The sequence below is a fragment of the Lepidochelys olivacea genome (genome assembly GCF_965140295.1).
Source record: "Lepidochelys olivacea isolate rLepOli2 genome assembly, chromosome: 9".
Lineage (NCBI taxonomy): Eukaryota > Metazoa > Chordata > Testudines > Cheloniidae > Lepidochelys > Lepidochelys olivacea.
In genome coordinates, this window is record NC_140419.1 from 49719092 (window position 1) to 49736396 (window position 17305).

The 17305-nt window shown below is 45.2% G+C and overlaps 1 protein-coding gene across 5 annotated transcripts in view; it reads left to right on the forward strand.

Annotated features, from left to right (window-relative positions):
- The window catches only part of MAP3K13 (mitogen-activated protein kinase kinase kinase 13), a 129883-nt gene that overhangs the window by 97024 nt on the left and 15554 nt on the right, over positions 1–17305 (forward strand). For all 5 annotated transcript variants that reach the window (XM_084639331.1, XM_084639330.1, XM_084639328.1 and 2 more), the window contains 8 exons: positions 631–814; positions 3860–4051; positions 5653–5811; positions 8121–8279; positions 11193–11301; positions 14025–14134; positions 14553–14669; positions 15669–15806. In XM_084639331.1, the coding sequence (XP_084495457.1) occupies positions 631–814; positions 3860–4051; positions 5653–5811; positions 8121–8279; positions 11193–11301; positions 14025–14134; positions 14553–14669; positions 15669–15806 (1168 nt within the window). The remainder of the gene's footprint in view (positions 1–630; positions 815–3859; positions 4052–5652; positions 5812–8120; positions 8280–11192; positions 11302–14024; positions 14135–14552; positions 14670–15668; positions 15807–17305) is intronic.

Here is a 17305-nt window from a genome sequence, read left to right on the forward strand (position 1 = left end):
GAAGCAATAGCTTAAATTGCAGCAAGGGAGGTTTAGGTTGGACATCAGGAAAAACTTCCTAACTGTCAGAGTGGTTAAACACTGGAACAAATTGCCTAGGGAGGTTATAGAATCTCTATCATTAGAGGTTTTTAAGAGCAGGTTAGACAAACACCTGTCAGGAATGGTCTAGTTATTGCTTAGCCCTGCCTTGAGTGGAGGGGACTGGACTAGAGGACTAATGAGGTCCGTTCCAGTCCTACACTTCTATGATTCTGTGGTTTTCCTGTAGAAAAACCCTTCAATTTGTTTTGGCCATTGTGGATTTTAAACGTTTCCTTTTATCGGAATGTTTGGATTGTCTATAGTTATATGTTTAATGTTGTACAGCCCCGCTCCCTCCCTCCTTGAACTTCACCGAAGAAGGGACACTCTCCAAATTCTCAGATGTGAAAGTCTCAAGTATATTAACTTATTGTATCACATTAGCAGCTCACAAAGATTTTGAATGTGTTACTGAGCTACTTGGTGAAAAGGTCATAAGAGATGACAAAGGAGTTGACAGTCACTGTCTCCGGTATGACCTTGCAACAGAGCACTGCATGAACTTGGAGATCTTCTAAGCTATGTGCCTTGCTTGTGTATTACCAGATACATGGGAAGTTCCTTTTGAGGAGATCTCAGAGCTGCAGTGGTTGGGCAGTGGAGCGCAAGGCGCTGTCTTCTTAGGCAAATTCCGAGCGGAGGAGGTGGCAATCAAGAAAGTGAGAGAACAGAATGAAACTGACATCAAGCACTTGCGGAAGCTGAAGCATCCTAACATCATCGCCTTCAAGTAGGTCATGACTTCTGTTATCTAGATAATTACTAGAAAAGTAATAACTTGTTTTTTTCCAGAAGAAGGCATTGTTAGCCATCATGTCCTGGCCAAATGGTGAGCTCCGAGTACACGACTTGCCTTCTGGTTTATCCAATCTTCCATAGTTAAAACTGGAAACATATTCTGCCCCTCCTCTCACGCACAGGTATGTAGTGTTGTGGGCACTGTTATGGTGTGCAACATTCCAACTTAGAGGGGTTATATAGACACTCATACACACAAAAACACAGTCCTGTGAACTTCGCACATCTACAGGTAAAGGAAAGACCAAGGAAACTATTGCCAGAGAGATTTCCCCATGCACAAAGCCCATGGGAAACTTGTCCTGTCCTGTCCATCGGGGAGAGCCTCACTACTGGGGAGAAGGAGAACAATGCGTAGAGCTGTAGTCAGGCAGAGTGAACAGAGCTGATCAGAAGAGCAACTCCTCTCCCCCTTGAGTGAGAATGAGTTGCTCCTTAGACTGTGCTCTGCGGGCTCCAGCTATGCTTAGTGAAGCTCTTTAAAGATGATGGTGAGACCCAAGAACATTCAGACAGGAGAACAGGAACAGCTTCAGGTTTATGGTGGGCAGCCTGTATAAAATGCTCCCTTTCCAACTGGCAGCACTCCGTGGGTGATCACTGAGTAACTGGCTGGGGTGGTGCCTAATCCATGTCACTGGGGCATGCAGGTCTATCCTTATCTAGATGACTGGCACAAGAGCACAGTCTTGCAATTGGTGTAGTTCACACCCTGTGGAAGGTGCATTCTCTCGTCATAACTGTCTGAGAGAGAACAAAGAAAGATCTACTGTAGTCCTTATTCAGGTTTTAAAATTCCCAGGGACTACCAAGTCCTCTTGGCCTGTAGCTTGCCTGCATCAGGACAGGTTCATGGTCTCATCCTAGGAGCAGATCCAGGCAGGACAAATTTTCAAGGCTCTGTGAAATGTGATTTGAGAGGGCTACATGATGGTGTGCTCCTCAGGTTGAGGACTCTCTGAGATGGTCTATACACCAGAGAATGTCTTAAAGGACATGGCCTTTTTTCCAACCTGCTCCTTAGTTAAACCCCGACTCTTCAAGGTACTTAAGCACAAGCCTGACTCTGTGTTATGTGAGGATCCCATGAAAGTCTGAACACCCAGGGCAACTTGCGCTCTATGTTGCACAGGTGTGTTTAAATCAGAAGAGCTTTGAGGGTGCTGCTGCTTCTTTCTCACAGCAAGTGGGGAGGATTTCCTCATCAGTGTCTATTGAGTGCTAGGTCAGGGCATGGCTGATGGACTGACAGGGTGTGTGCTGTACTGGTGTGGGCCCATCCACCTGTACGTATTGTAGTCAGTAGCATACGTGGGGATTGGAAATGCTGCTTTTTAGGGGACAGAATGAGGTATTCTGCCCACTGCATTCAGCCTGGGCTGGCAGGATGGCATATGGACCCTTCCTAAAGCCAACACCTTATTGCTTCCCTCCAACAATGTTCTTGCTGCAAGGGCAGAATTTTGCCATTGACCCAATCTGAATTCATGTTATTGCAAAACATAAAAAGGCAAGAGCTCTCGCAGAGCTATCAGTCTCTACAGCCCTCATCCTCTTAAAGGACTGAACTGAATTGTACTTGAACTTGCAACAGATCTTCTTGGAGTAGGCATAACACTAGAGTGTGCATAAAGCAAAACCAGATCTTGCAGCTCTGTGGTGTAAGTAGGTAATTTATTACTGGAGTTACTTACTGGGCATGGTTGATATGCTCAGTGCTGTACAAAACATGGACACAGTCCATGCCCTAAGGAGACAGACCATATAGTACAGACAAATAATCTAAGTCGATTTTACTCCTAACCCCATTTGTTATCCAAGTGATGCCTGCAGATACTTCCCAACCTAATTTAACTTTTGCTGCAAGAGGATTTTTGAATAGTACTAAAATATATGGTGAGTGTTAACAAGAATTTAGCTCCAAATGGAGTGGAGATGAACCCTTATTCTGTTAACCTGGCTGAATACTAATACAAGGTCCAGGTTAGAGCTACTTTAATGTGGAATTTCTGCTAATTCAGTGGGAGCTCTTCACGTGACGCAGCTGTAAAACTGAGCCCAGAGTGACTTAGTAGAAGGCAAGCCAATCAAACGAATTATGTGACAAGTTAGAAGGTGACTGCAGTGGTTCAATGAACACAAGCCGTGTTTCTCCAAAGCATGTCTGACAAGATATGGAATAAATATAAAACCTACTATTTTGACCTAACTTTGACATAGGAACACCACACAAACAAATACAAACAAACCCGAAGTAAAAAATAAAGTCTAAGTCCTGCTGACTGGAGATGGATCTGTTTTCTGTAATCTTAGTGGGAAGGAAGGAGGAGAAAATGTAGAAGAAATAGTAATAGAAATATTACTTTTAATCTAATAGTGTCACATTATTAGCTGGTTAATCAAAATGCTGGGGGACTAATGGGGTCTCTCAGAATGGAAGTTTTCTCATGGAAGGTTAGCTCTCTTCAGGCATTTTGGCATTGAACTACACTAAAGTTTGTATTTGCTATGTGTCTGGTGTTCCAGAGCTCTTCCTGATTGAGCATTTACTAAGGCATGGTTTTTGTTTTCCTGTGAAGCATCGAAAGCCCCTGTCATTGCTTGACCTGGGGGCTCTGTAGTCTGATCTGGACCTGTATGGCAATGTCTGTGTTCCTGTGCCTGTATCCCTGGAGAATGAAGGTCAATACTAGAAAGTAAAAGCCAAAGACATAAACCTACAGAGCAGCTTCTGCTTCTATAGACAAACTTAATTTCTCCACGTATGAGTCAGGTGCACAGTTGACACGTTCCAGATAAAGAACAACGGTCTAATTTTCAAAAATGCTGAGCCCCTACAGCTCCCTGCCAGGAAAGTCAATGAGCTCTGGGCATTCAGATCACAATGGTATATTTTTGAGTTCAGAGAATCCCTTTGATACTGAGTGTTGGGTTTGATTTGCAGTAATGTGTATAGTGTTTGTGTGTTCTCTGACAGGGGAGTTTGCACTCAAGCTCCATGTTACTGTATTATCATGGAGTACTGCGCACATGGACAGCTCTATGAAGTGCTACGAGCGGGTCGGAAAGTCACGCCTCGGCTGCTTGTGGACTGGTCCACAGGGATTGCAAGTGGAATGAATTACTTACACCTTCATAAAATCATCCACCGAGACCTCAAGTCACCAAAGTAAGTCCTTGGGTGCTTAAAACTCTGAAAAAGTAGATTTTTGAGTGAATTCCTCCAGCAAATGGATATCGAGCTAGATATGGGGCCCTTAAACTTTCTCATGGTCTGGCCCATAACTTGAGAGAGATTTGTCTTGTGGCTCCTCTGACCTGTTTGTAACTGCATGGACCATCTCTACTCCCATTTATACTAGTATAACATCTCTGTTATGCACCAGTTGCTTATGTGGGAAAGTAATAGTAGGGAAACATGTATGCTAATGAGATGTCTGTTTTGCCCTTTTGAAAAAGTGAATCACTCTGTCTCCTTCTTCTCTATTTTGTCTGTCTGTCTTGTCTGTTTTGTTCTGGTCTCATCCCCTGCTCTCCTGAATGTGTATCTTCCTCTTCTCCTGCACCTGTTCCCCTGCTGATACTGCCCAGCTGTCTTATCTCGTTCACCCTGGACATTGCTTCAGCCTCACCCTTCCTTCACTGTTTACAGCACGCGGTGTGACTGTGGTTCTGTTATTGTATCTGTATTTGGCTGTAAATGTTTTAAATGGTATGTTACATTGTTTGGGCAGTGAGGTTATTATTGTTACATCACTTATTATTTATATTATTGCTAGTTTGAATATCAAGATAAATTTTCCAACAAATAGTTCTACATTTTTCTGTAATTGTTACCTCTAATTATACTGTATACAGTATATACCTGCATATGGCTAATTGCATTTTTCCATCTTAGTAGTCATTTTGTGTTAAAACATGTATTTAAAAGAAGTTTGAAAGTCCCCCAAATATAGTCAACCTTGATGTTCCCCGTTATGACTCTGTTACAGTCGGTTTACACCAGAATGGACTTTGGCCTCTAGAATTTAGAATCCGAGTTTGGAAAAAAATCAAAAGAATTTTGTGGTAATTCATCTGTGAAGCTGCAGTATTATTAACCCTGTACTCTGACCCTGTCAAACAGCCTCACCAATACGTAATACTGATTTGAAACAGAGCCATTTGCTAACAATAGCTACTGCACTAAGATCTTGAGTGACTGTGGTTAAAATTGAGGCTTTAGATAGGAAGTGTTTGAGCTAGATTCCAAGAGGGAGGAGCTTTGTTTCCAGAACAGTGTAGTTTATGGGGCCGTGGGTTTGAGCAATGATAGAAACCAGGAGCCCTTGATCCAGGAGCCCTTGGAGACAGACAAGCAAAAATGTTAGTGTAGATTGCTCTACTGATTTTATTTCAGCACTACCTTATTAATGATGCAAAGCAAGGAAGAGGTCATTATGACTCCCTCCCATGTTGGCGGAACAACTGGATCTGGTGGAGTTACATAAGAAAAACTTGTTCTGAACAGAGGGAGAGAATTTACCGAAACTAGCAAATTAATTCCATTTACTGATCAAATTGTTTTAAAGCTTTAGTTCCTGGCTGCTAGGTCCAGATAAACCACTAATTCTTACACCCTCACTTTGCCCATTGATAAAATAGTTATAGTTTATACCTGACAGTGTTAGTGGGTGACAAAAAACTTTAAGATCCACTTCTGAAAGTTGCAAGGGAAGTGCAAAGCGTTTTCTCATTGCTGATACCTTGTGTTTTTCCCTCTCTCTCCAGTGTATTAGTCACTCATACAGATGCAGTAAAAATTTCAGATTTTGGTACTTCTAAAGAACTCAGTGATAAAAGTACAAAAATGTCCTTCGCGGGCACTGTGGCTTGGATGGCCCCAGAGGTGATACGGAATGAGCCCGTCTCTGAAAAAGTGGATATCTGGTGAGCAGTACTGTCATGTTAATTACACATCTTCACCTTCCTTTCAACCAGTCAGATCTTCCCATTATATAGCATTTCCAGCACTCTATACTCACCAGAAGGTCTGTCTCATTGCTCTCTACTGGACTTTCCATTCTCAGAGATGCTGCTAAATATTATATGTAGGGCCCTACCAAATTCATGGTCCATTTTGGTCAATTTCATGGTCATTGGATTTTAAAAATAATAAATTTCATGATTTCAGATATTTAAATCTGAAATTTCATTGTAATTGTTGTAACTGTAGGGGTTCTGACCCAAAAAGGGTGGGGAGGGGCACAAGGTTATTGTGGGGGGGGGGTCACAGTATTGACACCCTTAGTTCTCTGTTGCTGGCAGCGGCGCTGCCTTCAGAGCTGGGTGGCCAGAGAGCAGTGGCTGCTAGCCAGGAGCTCAGGTTTGAAGGCAGTGCCACGGCCAGCAGTAGCACAGAAAAAAGGATGGCATGAGATGGTATTGCTACCCTTACTTCTGTACTGCCTTCAGAGTCGGTTGCCTGGCCAGCAGCTTCTGCTCTTCAACCACCCGGCTTTGAAGGCAGCGCAGAAGTAAGGGTGGCAATACCACACCCCCTCCAGTAATCTTGCAACCTTTTGGATCTGGACCCCCAGTTTGAAAAACGCTGATCTCCCTTGTGAAATCTGTATATTATAGGGCAAAGGTACACAAAAGACCAGATTTTATGGGGGAGGTCAGATTTCACGGTCCATGACGCATATTTCCTGGCCGTGAATTTGGTAGGGTCCTAATTATAAGCTCTACAATGAGGAGTGGAGCTATGAAAGAAATAAAATTTCAGTGTATTTAGATGTTTGATGATGATGAGACATGAAGGTCCTCAGCACCTCACAAAAGTGGGCCCCAAAAACCTGCCCCTTTAAGAATTAAAACAGTGAACAAACACAGGATCATGTTTTTCTGTTCCATGCGATGTTGTTATAGCCAGGTTGGTCCCAGGACAGGAGAAAGACAAGGTGGGTGAGATAATATATTTTATTGGACCAGCTTCTGTTGGTGAAAGAGACAAGTTTTTGAGCTTACACAGAGCTTTTCTTCAAGTCTGGGAAATGTAGTCAGCGTGCAAGGATATATAGAGAAAGAGAGAGAAAGATGCTGTTCCTTCTGGGATATAGTAAATTTGGACTTTGAAACTCACTAAATAGTCTTTACCACATCTCTGCATCTCAGGCTAATTTTAGCTTCTGGAACAGTTATTCAGTGAGTGCTTTTCTTTGGCTTTTGGTCACCTCTCTTTTGCCTTTGTACTAACCATTTTGGCATCAGTTTACTATTTTATGATGCCCTCTGTGTGGTTGGTGATGGCAGTCATTCCTTGCTACCTTTTGTGAATTATGACTTCTCTCTGGAGCCTTGGATTCATTACAGGAGAAAGGCAGATTTAGTTTTCTTACCTGTAATTTTCATTTCTTGTAGTGTGGGTTGCCTGCTCTCGACAGACCCTCCTTATACTGTTCTAGCCATGATTGGTTTTAACACAATTCTTATTCATTTTTCTTCAAGTTAGGACAAGAGGGAATCTCCAATGGAGTCTGAAATGTCCAAATAGTGGCACCTACACAGTGGCTGTGTTTGTTTCCTCACTTCCACATTGTAATCATTGCTGTTGTTTTGTGTTTCATTAGCTTTGGAAGCATTTTTCTGCAGAGGGCACGGCTAGTGCAGCAAACATGCCAGCAGGGGGAGTGTTTGGTTTTTTTTTTTTTTTTTTTTTTTAAAAGCAATCGAAATCTGTTAGCTGGTTTATCATGAATACACACAAATTCTCACTTTGTCCCAAAGCAAAGGAGCTATGATCAGCAATGATTACAGTTTGGAAAAAATAACTTTGCATTTTAGTTACTGGAATTGGCAAGACCATGACCTTCCATTGTAGATTTTACCCATATTCCATTGTATTTTGCTCATAACTTCATATATTTTTGAGATTAAAAACCCAAAAAGGAGGAGGATTTGATTTAGCTTTTCAGTATAAAGTGAAAGGTAAAACCGATGCAACTGTGGATAAAAGGCTAGGGTCTAGAACAGTGGCACAGAGAGACTGCACAAAGTGTAACATAACCCTGGATAACACCCTTATCTAGTTAAATATATGAACATTACCATTCTTGAATCCATTTTCAAAATCCAAAATCAGATGTAACCTGCTGCCCATTTTGATAACTGAACAGAAAGTCTCTTAGTCTGTTACCGAATTTTTTCACAACCCGTGTAACTCACTGTGGAGGTTTGTCCTTATGTTTCTGCAACAGGTCATTTGGGGTAGTTTTGTGGGAGCTGCTTACAGGAGAGATTCCATACAAGGATGTAGACTCCTCAGCTATCATCTGGGGAGTGGGCAGTAACAGCCTGCACCTTCCTGTCCCTTCCACCTGTCCAGATGGGTTCAAAATCCTCATGAAGCAAACATGGTAAGAGCCACATCCCCTGCACAGACTTGGGGCTTGATCCTGCAGTTCTGGCTCTGCGGAAGTGGCGCCTGAGTAAGGACTGGAGGGTGGGGTCCAGAGCAAAGTTCTCTTTTTAAAAAACACCATTGCCGCTGAGAGAGAGACTATGTGCTGGTGGCATACTATGCTGGGTGTGACATTCCATGTCCCGCTGCCATGAAGCAAAATGACTTGTCACCAGCAAGGCATTGGAGTTCCTACAGACAGCATGCAGTTACTTATGCCATTGATGTTGATGTTGAAAGAGACCAGGGTGGTCAGAGAACGGAACTCAGTGATAGAGAAATTAGACATGGCAGGGCTTGGGGACGACCAGGGCAAGTGAGAGAGATGCTGGAGAGCTGCAGATCGAATGAGGAGGTAAGGACGATGAGGCAGGTGGCCAAAGGCTCATCCTGACCGTGGCTAAATACGGGAGAACCAGGAGTCACTCAGAGAGGACTATGGATCTGGAGCTAGGTGGGTGGTACGTAACAACTACTCGGAGGGTGGGAAGAGAGGAGAGCTGAGTGGAGTGCTGTTCAGAAGAGGAGGAGGAAGAGGGAAGAATTGGAAGCAACAGGAACAGGGATCCAGTTCCCAGCCTTGGCACGGTTCTAGGTGGTGAAAGAAGGGGAGGCTGTGATCTGCAGCAGAGGCAGTGTCAGCCAGAGGGATCCGGTCTCTGTTTCCGCTGGGAGCTGGAGAGATGCCACCGTCTCTGTGCTGTAGCTAATTCTCTATGTCAATTTGTGGATGCTGCTGCCTCTTGGCTCCCTGGTCCATATTATTCCCAGACTCAGGACACCTTCTCAAGCCCCTCCCTGCAAATTCTGCTGTCTGAGGATGAAAATATCCAAATTAGCAAGAATGTTTAAGAGCTCAGAAGCCCCATCAATCTTGTTTGACTCTGTCCCGTCTGTGTTAGCAGTCATGTCTGCCCTCCTTCTGGGCCTTTATATAGGGAATCATCATTGAGTAGATGTGTTTCCAGTGGGATCGCACAAGGCTCAGTTCTTGGACCTACACTGTTTAACATTTTTATTAATGACCCAGAAGAAAAACAAAATAATCACTGATAAAGTTTCCAGACACAGAAATTGGGGGAGTGATAAATGATACGCAGATACAGAGTGATCTAGATCACTTGGTAAACTGGGCGCAAGCGAACAATGTGCGTGTTGATATGGCTAAATATAAATGTATATATCTAGGAACAAAGAATGTAGGCCATGCTTGCAGGATGTGGGACTCTATCCTGGAAAGCTGTGACTCTGAAAAAGATTTGGGTCATGGGATAATCAGGTGAATAGGAGCTCCCAGTGCGATGCTGTGGCACAAAGGGCTAATGCGATCCTGGGATGCATAAACGGGAATCTCGAGTAGGAGCTGAGAGGTTATAATACCTCTGTATTTGTCACTGCTGCTGGAATCCTGCATCCAGTTCTTGTGTTGTAAATTGGAGAGGGTTCAGAGAAGATCCATGAGAATGATTAAAGGATTAGAAAACCTGTCTTATGGTGATAGACTCAAGGAGCTCAATCTATTTAGCTTAACAAAGACAGGTTAAGAGTGACTTTATCAGGGTGTATAAGGACCTAACTGGGAAACAAATGTTTGATAATGGGCTCTGCAATCTAGCAGACAAAGGTATAAAATGATCCAATAGCTGGAAGTTGAAGCTAGCCAAATTCAGACTGGAAATAAGCTGTACATTTTTAACAGTGAGAATAATTAACCATTGGAACAATTTATCAAGGATTGTGGTGGATTCTCTATCACCAGCAATTTTAAAATCAAGATTGGATGTTTTTCTAAAAGAAATGCTTTAGGAATTATTTTGGGGAAGGTCTATGTCCTGTGTTATACAGGAGGTCCGACTAGATGATCACAATGGTCCCTGGAATCTGTGAATCCATTAATACAATCCTGGAAAATTATTTTTAATCTGTTGGCTCTATAGCTCTTGGACCAGTACAGTCTGAGTTCGTTAGCTAAGAATTGCATACCTCCTCATATGCACAGAAACCTCTCTATATGAGATGCAGACAAATCCACCTATTTTTCAACCTGCGTCTCATACCTGCAAGTTTGACATCAAATTTTCCCAAGGAAATATGTTTCTATTGGGGGCCTAGATGCTTCTGTCAAAATGGCTGGTCATGAGCTAGTTATAGAGGAAATCCAGCTGTGTGCTGGTCTGGGGACTTTACCCTTGTGGTTGTGGGTAATGTTCTCCATACATTCCTCTTGCCAGGTTACAGAGCTCAAGGTCTTATTCTTAGGAAGGGCATTAATGCTGAGTCTTCATACTTCAGGCTCACTAATGGCAGGGAATCCCTAAGGGGTATGGAATATTAAAGAATACCTTGATTCTCCTACATTAGCCAAGATGGGCCACCATTCGTTCTGGCTAATATACTAGGAGAATGAGGAAGAAAAATGCTGTGATGCTGACTATTCTTCACTGACCTGTAATTCTTAGGAGCGTGCTCTAAATATGTCAGTTACAGATTCAGAAACTCAAGGGACACCAGGCTGAAATCTAGTCAGTTTCACCAAATGAGTTAGAGAAGATTCAGTTTCTACCTGCCTTGAGGCCTCTGCTGACTTTTGTGATTTCACAGTTACAGTTTCCTGTTTTACAAATGTTCTCTCTGCCCTGGTGTTGTAGAAGGGAAAACTGACTACAGCGCAACAGTGAAAGGGCTTACACACAGCAAGCTGCCAAGTGCACCAAAGAAATACACTGGGTGGGAAAGAGAATTCTTGTGTTCTGCTCTTTTCCAGCTACAGCAATTATAGGTTTATTGTACCAGTAGTGGGTAAAACACTTTCAGTCTGATTTTAACTCTATAGCATGTCCCCTTAACTTGACTTTGTTGTTCTGTTCAGGCAGAGCAAGCCCCGGAACCGTCCCTCTTTCCGACAGACGCTGATGCACCTAGACATTGCATCTGCTGACGTTCTTGCCACCCCTCAGGAGACTTATTTCAAATCCCAGGTAAATACAGACTGGTCATAGCTGCTAGGAGGGCTACGGGGGTCTCACAGCTATTGCTGACTCATGCTGGAAGCCAGACCAAGTGGGACTCCAGCCCAGGATGTAATGGATTGGTTTGTGTCTGAGCGGGAAAGAGAGGACTAGGGCAAGGACAGGAGGGTCTTGCAAGGGAAAATGTAATAATAAGCCAACCTCAGAAAAATCTTAGGCTGAGGCTTATGCTTTACTATTTATGTTAACAATAAAGGCTTGTGCTAGGAAGGGATTATGCTTTGGACACAAACCGTGTGTGTATGCACCTGCTGTGTTCAGAAAACAGGGTGGGGACGTTTGTACCAGAAGTGGTGTTTCCAGACGCCCTTTACCCAAAAGACAGAAGTGGAAGAAGAAATGGATAGCACAACAACAGCTGCAGCAGTTACAAGTTAGGCCTGCAGCCCAATAGGCCTTGATGCAATTTATAAACGGCCAGCAAGCCTGGTCTGCAGTCCGGCATTTATAGCCGTTTACAGCATTTGCAGACCAGACAGACCCAACAGTATCAGCAAGCTCAGGCTTCAGCCCAGCCACAGCTGTCTTAGAGAAGCTTCTTTGGAGACACATGTAACTGTGTGCACCATCCAGGCCTCCAATAAATTCCAGCCCTCTTCTGTGCAAGCCCAGTCAAAGATCACCTAGAGGGTCAGCTGGTCACTTCCGAGCAGTAGCTATCCCAGCGTAGTGGGAGGAGCCCTGGGAACTGTTTGGCCCCTTTCTCTTTTTGAGAGAGGAGACACAAGCAACGTACTAAGCCCAGGACAGGGATGGCTGGGCAAAGAGGCAGGCACAGATGAAAAGGAAGTGAGGGCTGCTAGTCTAGACTTGTCTGGAGCCTGGAAACATGTCTCAGCAGGAGGTAGAGTTGAGCCCTGCATCCACACACATTTCCCCGTTCCTTCATATGCTGGGGGGTCTCACTGGCTCCAGGCTAAGCCCCAGACAGCAGGAGACAAATGGACCTGCTGCCAATGGAGCAGTACTTGGAGTCTGGCTGCAGGGTGCAAACAGAGGGCCGCCTGGAGGCTGAGCTGCCAGAGGAACCACCACAGCTATGGTGGAGCAGGGAAGGACAGCGAGCTGAACAGATGAAAGAGCCATTCCAGAACAGTGAAGGGACCTAGGACTGCAAGGGAGTAATCAAAAGGGACAAAGACAGCTGTGCAGGATCCCCAGGGTCCCAGCTCCCTGGCCCTATCAGCTGCTCCCAGGGTGAAAGATGGGGATGATCCCCTCTGTCCTGTATGGTGAGTGAGCACACAAGGTGTGATTCTACACATTAGGGCCACAAGGGCTAGGGACTTCTTTAGAGGGTTAATACTGTGCCAGTAGACACACTACCAGGCCTCATAAACTTGGAAAGTGACCAAACACTCATTAAGATAGAACTACAATGGGCAGCAAAGTTTATGTCCATGGGGTTCCTGGGACTCTTAGCAGCAACTTGAGACTTGGCTCTGGGTGGGCTGCACAGCACGAAGTGAATGCAGGCATGCCCTGGCTTTGATTTGTGGGGAACTGGTGTGACAGGATGGGAGGGCTTAGTGAGAAACAGGACTATTCTGCTGATCTTATGCAGCTTCTGCTGGAAGCAGACCAGGTAGGGTTCATTACACAACCCGCTTGACTGTATGTGAGGGAGCAGGGGCAGAATACAGGAGTGCTGTGGGAACCACTTTCAGTCACTGATATCATAGTTCCCGAGAGAACTGCATGACTTCTTCGTGACCTCCTTGAGGGCAGGCACCATGCTTAGGTCTCTAGCTTATCGTCTTTCTTGGGGCGAGGTTCTGTGACTTTCTCCCAGTAGATCAGGGAGTTAGGCTGCAATTCACTATGATCATTTTAGTAACCCTGGTTTAAGTTCAGCACCTGCCATCCTGTTCTTTTGGGAGCAATAACAGGGTTAACCAGTGACCAGCCAGCCTTCGTAGGCTTCATAAGTATTATTTATTCAGAACAAAGACATTACAGAGAAAACATATTTTAAGATTACTAAACAGCTCATATGTAAGTCTTAGCTTACCAGGCAGTCACCCGGTGTTGATGGCCCTAGTGCCTGCAATAGCCACTTAGAGCTGGGATCTCACAGTACGCACTCGCTGAGCGGCCGTGAACGTTGCGGTTTTAATCGCACAGTTCAGATCTAACTCAGGGGCCATGTGAAATGACTTTGAGAAGCCTAATGCCAGGTGGACATTTACTTCCATATGATGTGCTTTGTAGTCTTCTGTGGGGGAGCTGGAATCTGAAGGGCACTTCCATACTTGCAGGGTAGGTGATGTTTAAGAGCCTCGGTAGATTGAACAGAGATAACAGGGAATTTTGCAGGTCAGGACTGAGTGCGTTACAGAGCTGTGTGTGGAAACTTGCATGATGCCTGCTTGCACTATACCTGAGTCTAGGCGGTACTACTAGTCATTGGTGAGGGCAGCCCAAATGCTGGAATAGCAACAGGGAGCTGCAGGCCAGGACTGGGATGGATGGGCTGTAGGGTGGCTCCATACTGCAGGGGTGTGACAGATCAGGACAGAGGCTCTTTGGTGGACAGGTGATGACACGCATAAATGATAGCCTGAATATGGGAATGACCCAGTAATAGAAGAATGAACTCCTCCGCTGCAGAGTTGCCTTTGCCATGAATCATGAGGCCTGTGTAACCATGAATATAAAATGCCATCCCATAGGCTGAATGGAGAGAAGAAGTAAAGAAGCACTTTGAGAAAATTAAGAGTGAAGGAACTTGCATACACCGGCTAGACGAAGAGCTGATTCGTCGCCGAAGAGAAGAGCTCAGGTCTGTTGAGGATCTCACCCCGCTCCTCTGCTACTCCACCCCCTTGGGGCTATTGGCCACAGTGAGATGTAATGACCCCCCTGCCTCTCTGAGTTAATCAGATCCCTTTGTTTCTGAACATTAACCTCTAACTTGTCTCCTGATTTGCAAATGCACACTCCCTTCTGAAGGCTTCTGCAGAAATGCACTTCAAGAGCAACCCCACGAGGAAAACAGATGTGTTTTTAACCACATTAGCTGAAGTGGTAGTTTTCACATGTGTTGGCCTGTCAAGGTAAACCCTAGTGATGACTAGGCCATAGAACATTGCTGGTTTACCCCTCCCCCATTCTCAAATAAGAAGTGTTTGTTCTGCCCTTCTTGGGTCAGGATCCCCAGGTTGTCCAGTTGAGCCTTGGTTTTCCTTTCTTGTTAACAGGCACGCATTAGACATCCGTGAACATTATGAGAGGAAGCTAGAGCGAGCCAATAACTTGTACATGGAGCTTAGCGCCATCATGCTGCAGCTGGAGGTCCGCGAGAAGGAGCTAATTAAGTATGTATATCTGGGAAGAGGGGAGCATACATACACACATGCTCATATACAGGAGGTGGTTCTGAACTGGGAATAAATAGGTGTCCTTTCTAAACTACGCCACATGCCTTCAGATTGAGCCTCTAGCAGCAAGCTTCCAGACCTGGATAAAGGACCAGGCGGCTGAGTCCCTGCTTGATCTCTCTAAGTCATTGTCCAGATTGAAGGGTATTCTTTTTAAGGATGGTGAATGACAGACTCCTTATTGTAAACATCCTCCTCTTTATCCTGCAGCTGATGACTGAGAGAGAAGAGAGCTTTCATACTTTGCTGCCAGCTGTGTTAAATGGCCCCTGCCATCAGCCTCTCTGTAAAGAGAGGAGACAGCGTTCCCTAAACTATGTACCAGGGCCACAGATAAGACACCTGCTCCCTGCAAAGAGAGTAGAAAATAACTAGGCTCTTTCTAAGTGCAAAACATACCACATACCTTGTCAGTCCATGAAACAAGCACACAGTGTGCATCACCACTTAGGTCACAGCTGCTTTTCCATCCAGCCAGAGGTGGATTACAATTTTGTGGAGTCCTGGGCCAGAGCAGTTCCCCCCCCCCTTCACCCTAGCGCTCCTTCTGAGAAGCAGGATCAGGGTGCAGGAGCTTGCCCCGCTTCGTCAGCCTGCCCTGCTTTCCTGCTGAGGAGTGGGGTCGGGGCGTAGGGGGTTGCCCTGCTTCCTCCACCTGGCGCTCCTGCTGGAGAGTAGGATTGGGGTGCAGAGGCTTGTCCTGCTCCGCCTGTCCAGCGCTCCTGCTGGGGAGTGGGGTTGGGGTGCTGGGGCTTGTCCTGCTCTGCCACCAGAGGGGCGAGCAGAGCAGGGCAAACCCCCATGTCTCAGTCCAATTGGCCGGGGTCCCTGGGCACGGGCTCCATTGGGCCAGTGGCTAATCCGCCACTGCATCCAACAGTAACTTCCATTTTACAGAGAGGAGGCTAGGGATTTATTCTTTGTTCCGTATTCCAGACGGGAACAAGCGGTGGAAAAGAAATATCCTGGGACTTACAAGCGTCATCCAGTCAGACCGATAATCCACCCCATTGCGGTAGAGAAGCTGATGAAAAGGAAAGGGGTCACTCATAAGCCAGGGAGCCAGACCAAACGGTAAGAAACCTCTACACAAAACAAAATCCTAGCCAGGGAAGCAAGTCCTACACAAGAGTGACAAGTGTGGTTTGTCTTGCAAATGTGACTGGATGAAAATGGCTGCTTCTTGCACAACAGATCTGCTTCCTCTGTGTGTTCTGTAATGTGCCTGCTTTCTTCAGTGCCAAGCAGGGTTCTGTCCTTTGAGTCCTGCTAGCAAAGCAGAACCAGCGCAGCTAGGATTAAGTAAACTGGACTCTAGTCTGACTGCAACACCATCAACACAGTTGTTAATTAAGTTCATGTTGTAGGGACAAATTCTGCCCTCAGTTACACGTGGGCAACCCTGGTGAAACATTGGGTCCACAGAATATTTTTATTGGTGGTGATACAGGAGCCAGAAAGAACCCAGCTTGACACTCAGAACCCCATGGAATTTGCAGGGCTGGCAGGGAGAAACTAATATCTCCTAGTCTGAGCAAATTTAGTGCCCGCTCATCAGTGGCCCTGATGCTAATGCAGTAGGGAACGTGGAGAGTGGCCAGAAACAGGATCCAAGTCATCTGGAAGGATGGCCTTGTTGCTGAGGCACCTAGCTCAGCCCCACAGTCCCTGTGTAACCTCAGGCAAGTTTCATGCAGACAGATTTTCAGCCATTTTCCCTAGGTTGTTGGGATTCTACTCACTGATTAACAATCAATGAATAATGATTATTCCTGTGTAGCTGAAATGAACTGGCCACTGTTATTGTTTGTCTTGTGCCACCTGGAGACCTCTTTGTATTGGGCCCTGCTCAGATACGTAAAAGATACAGTCCCTGCCCCGAGGCTTACAAGCTAAATAGAAAAGACAAAGTGTGTGGGAAGGGGATAAAACATACAAGCAGATGTGTTAGTGTCATGATTTATTGGTGGGAAGTTAGTGGGTTTTTTAATTTAGGAGGGGATTAACTAAATGGAAAGACAGGCTGTAGAGGGGACAAAGAGGGATGGGGAGGAGAGAAAGGTAGGAGGGGAATGTCACCGTTTCTGGGTAACTGCTCCTGTGCTCCCTCAAGGGCACCTGCTTAAGGTTTCCAGCTCCTAGCTGTCACCTCTCTTGGGTGTAGACCTGAGTGTCTCTTCCTCCTGACTGAGCATTTTACGGCAGCACAGCTCCTGGCCTTACACAGTGATATTGCCAGCAAGCCAGTCTGCCTGAAGTCCAGTGCCTGTGCATTGCTTTCTCTCCAAGAGCCAGTGTATTGCCAGCAATTACAAATTACCGCACAACTCTTCCTAAGCAAGCACATTTATTCTTAAGGGAAAGGTATTACAGAGAAAACATTAAAACAATAAACGTTCCAGTAGCTAAACATACCGGGAATCCCCCAACAATCATAGTAGGACAAAACATTTCCAATCCTTCCACAAGGATTGGGGACCTTGGACATAAGGTCCTGCTGGATCAGAAAGAGGGTCTTGAGTCAGTTTAAACACAATTTTTTTTATGCCCAAAGCCCTTTTTTGGTCTGTAGA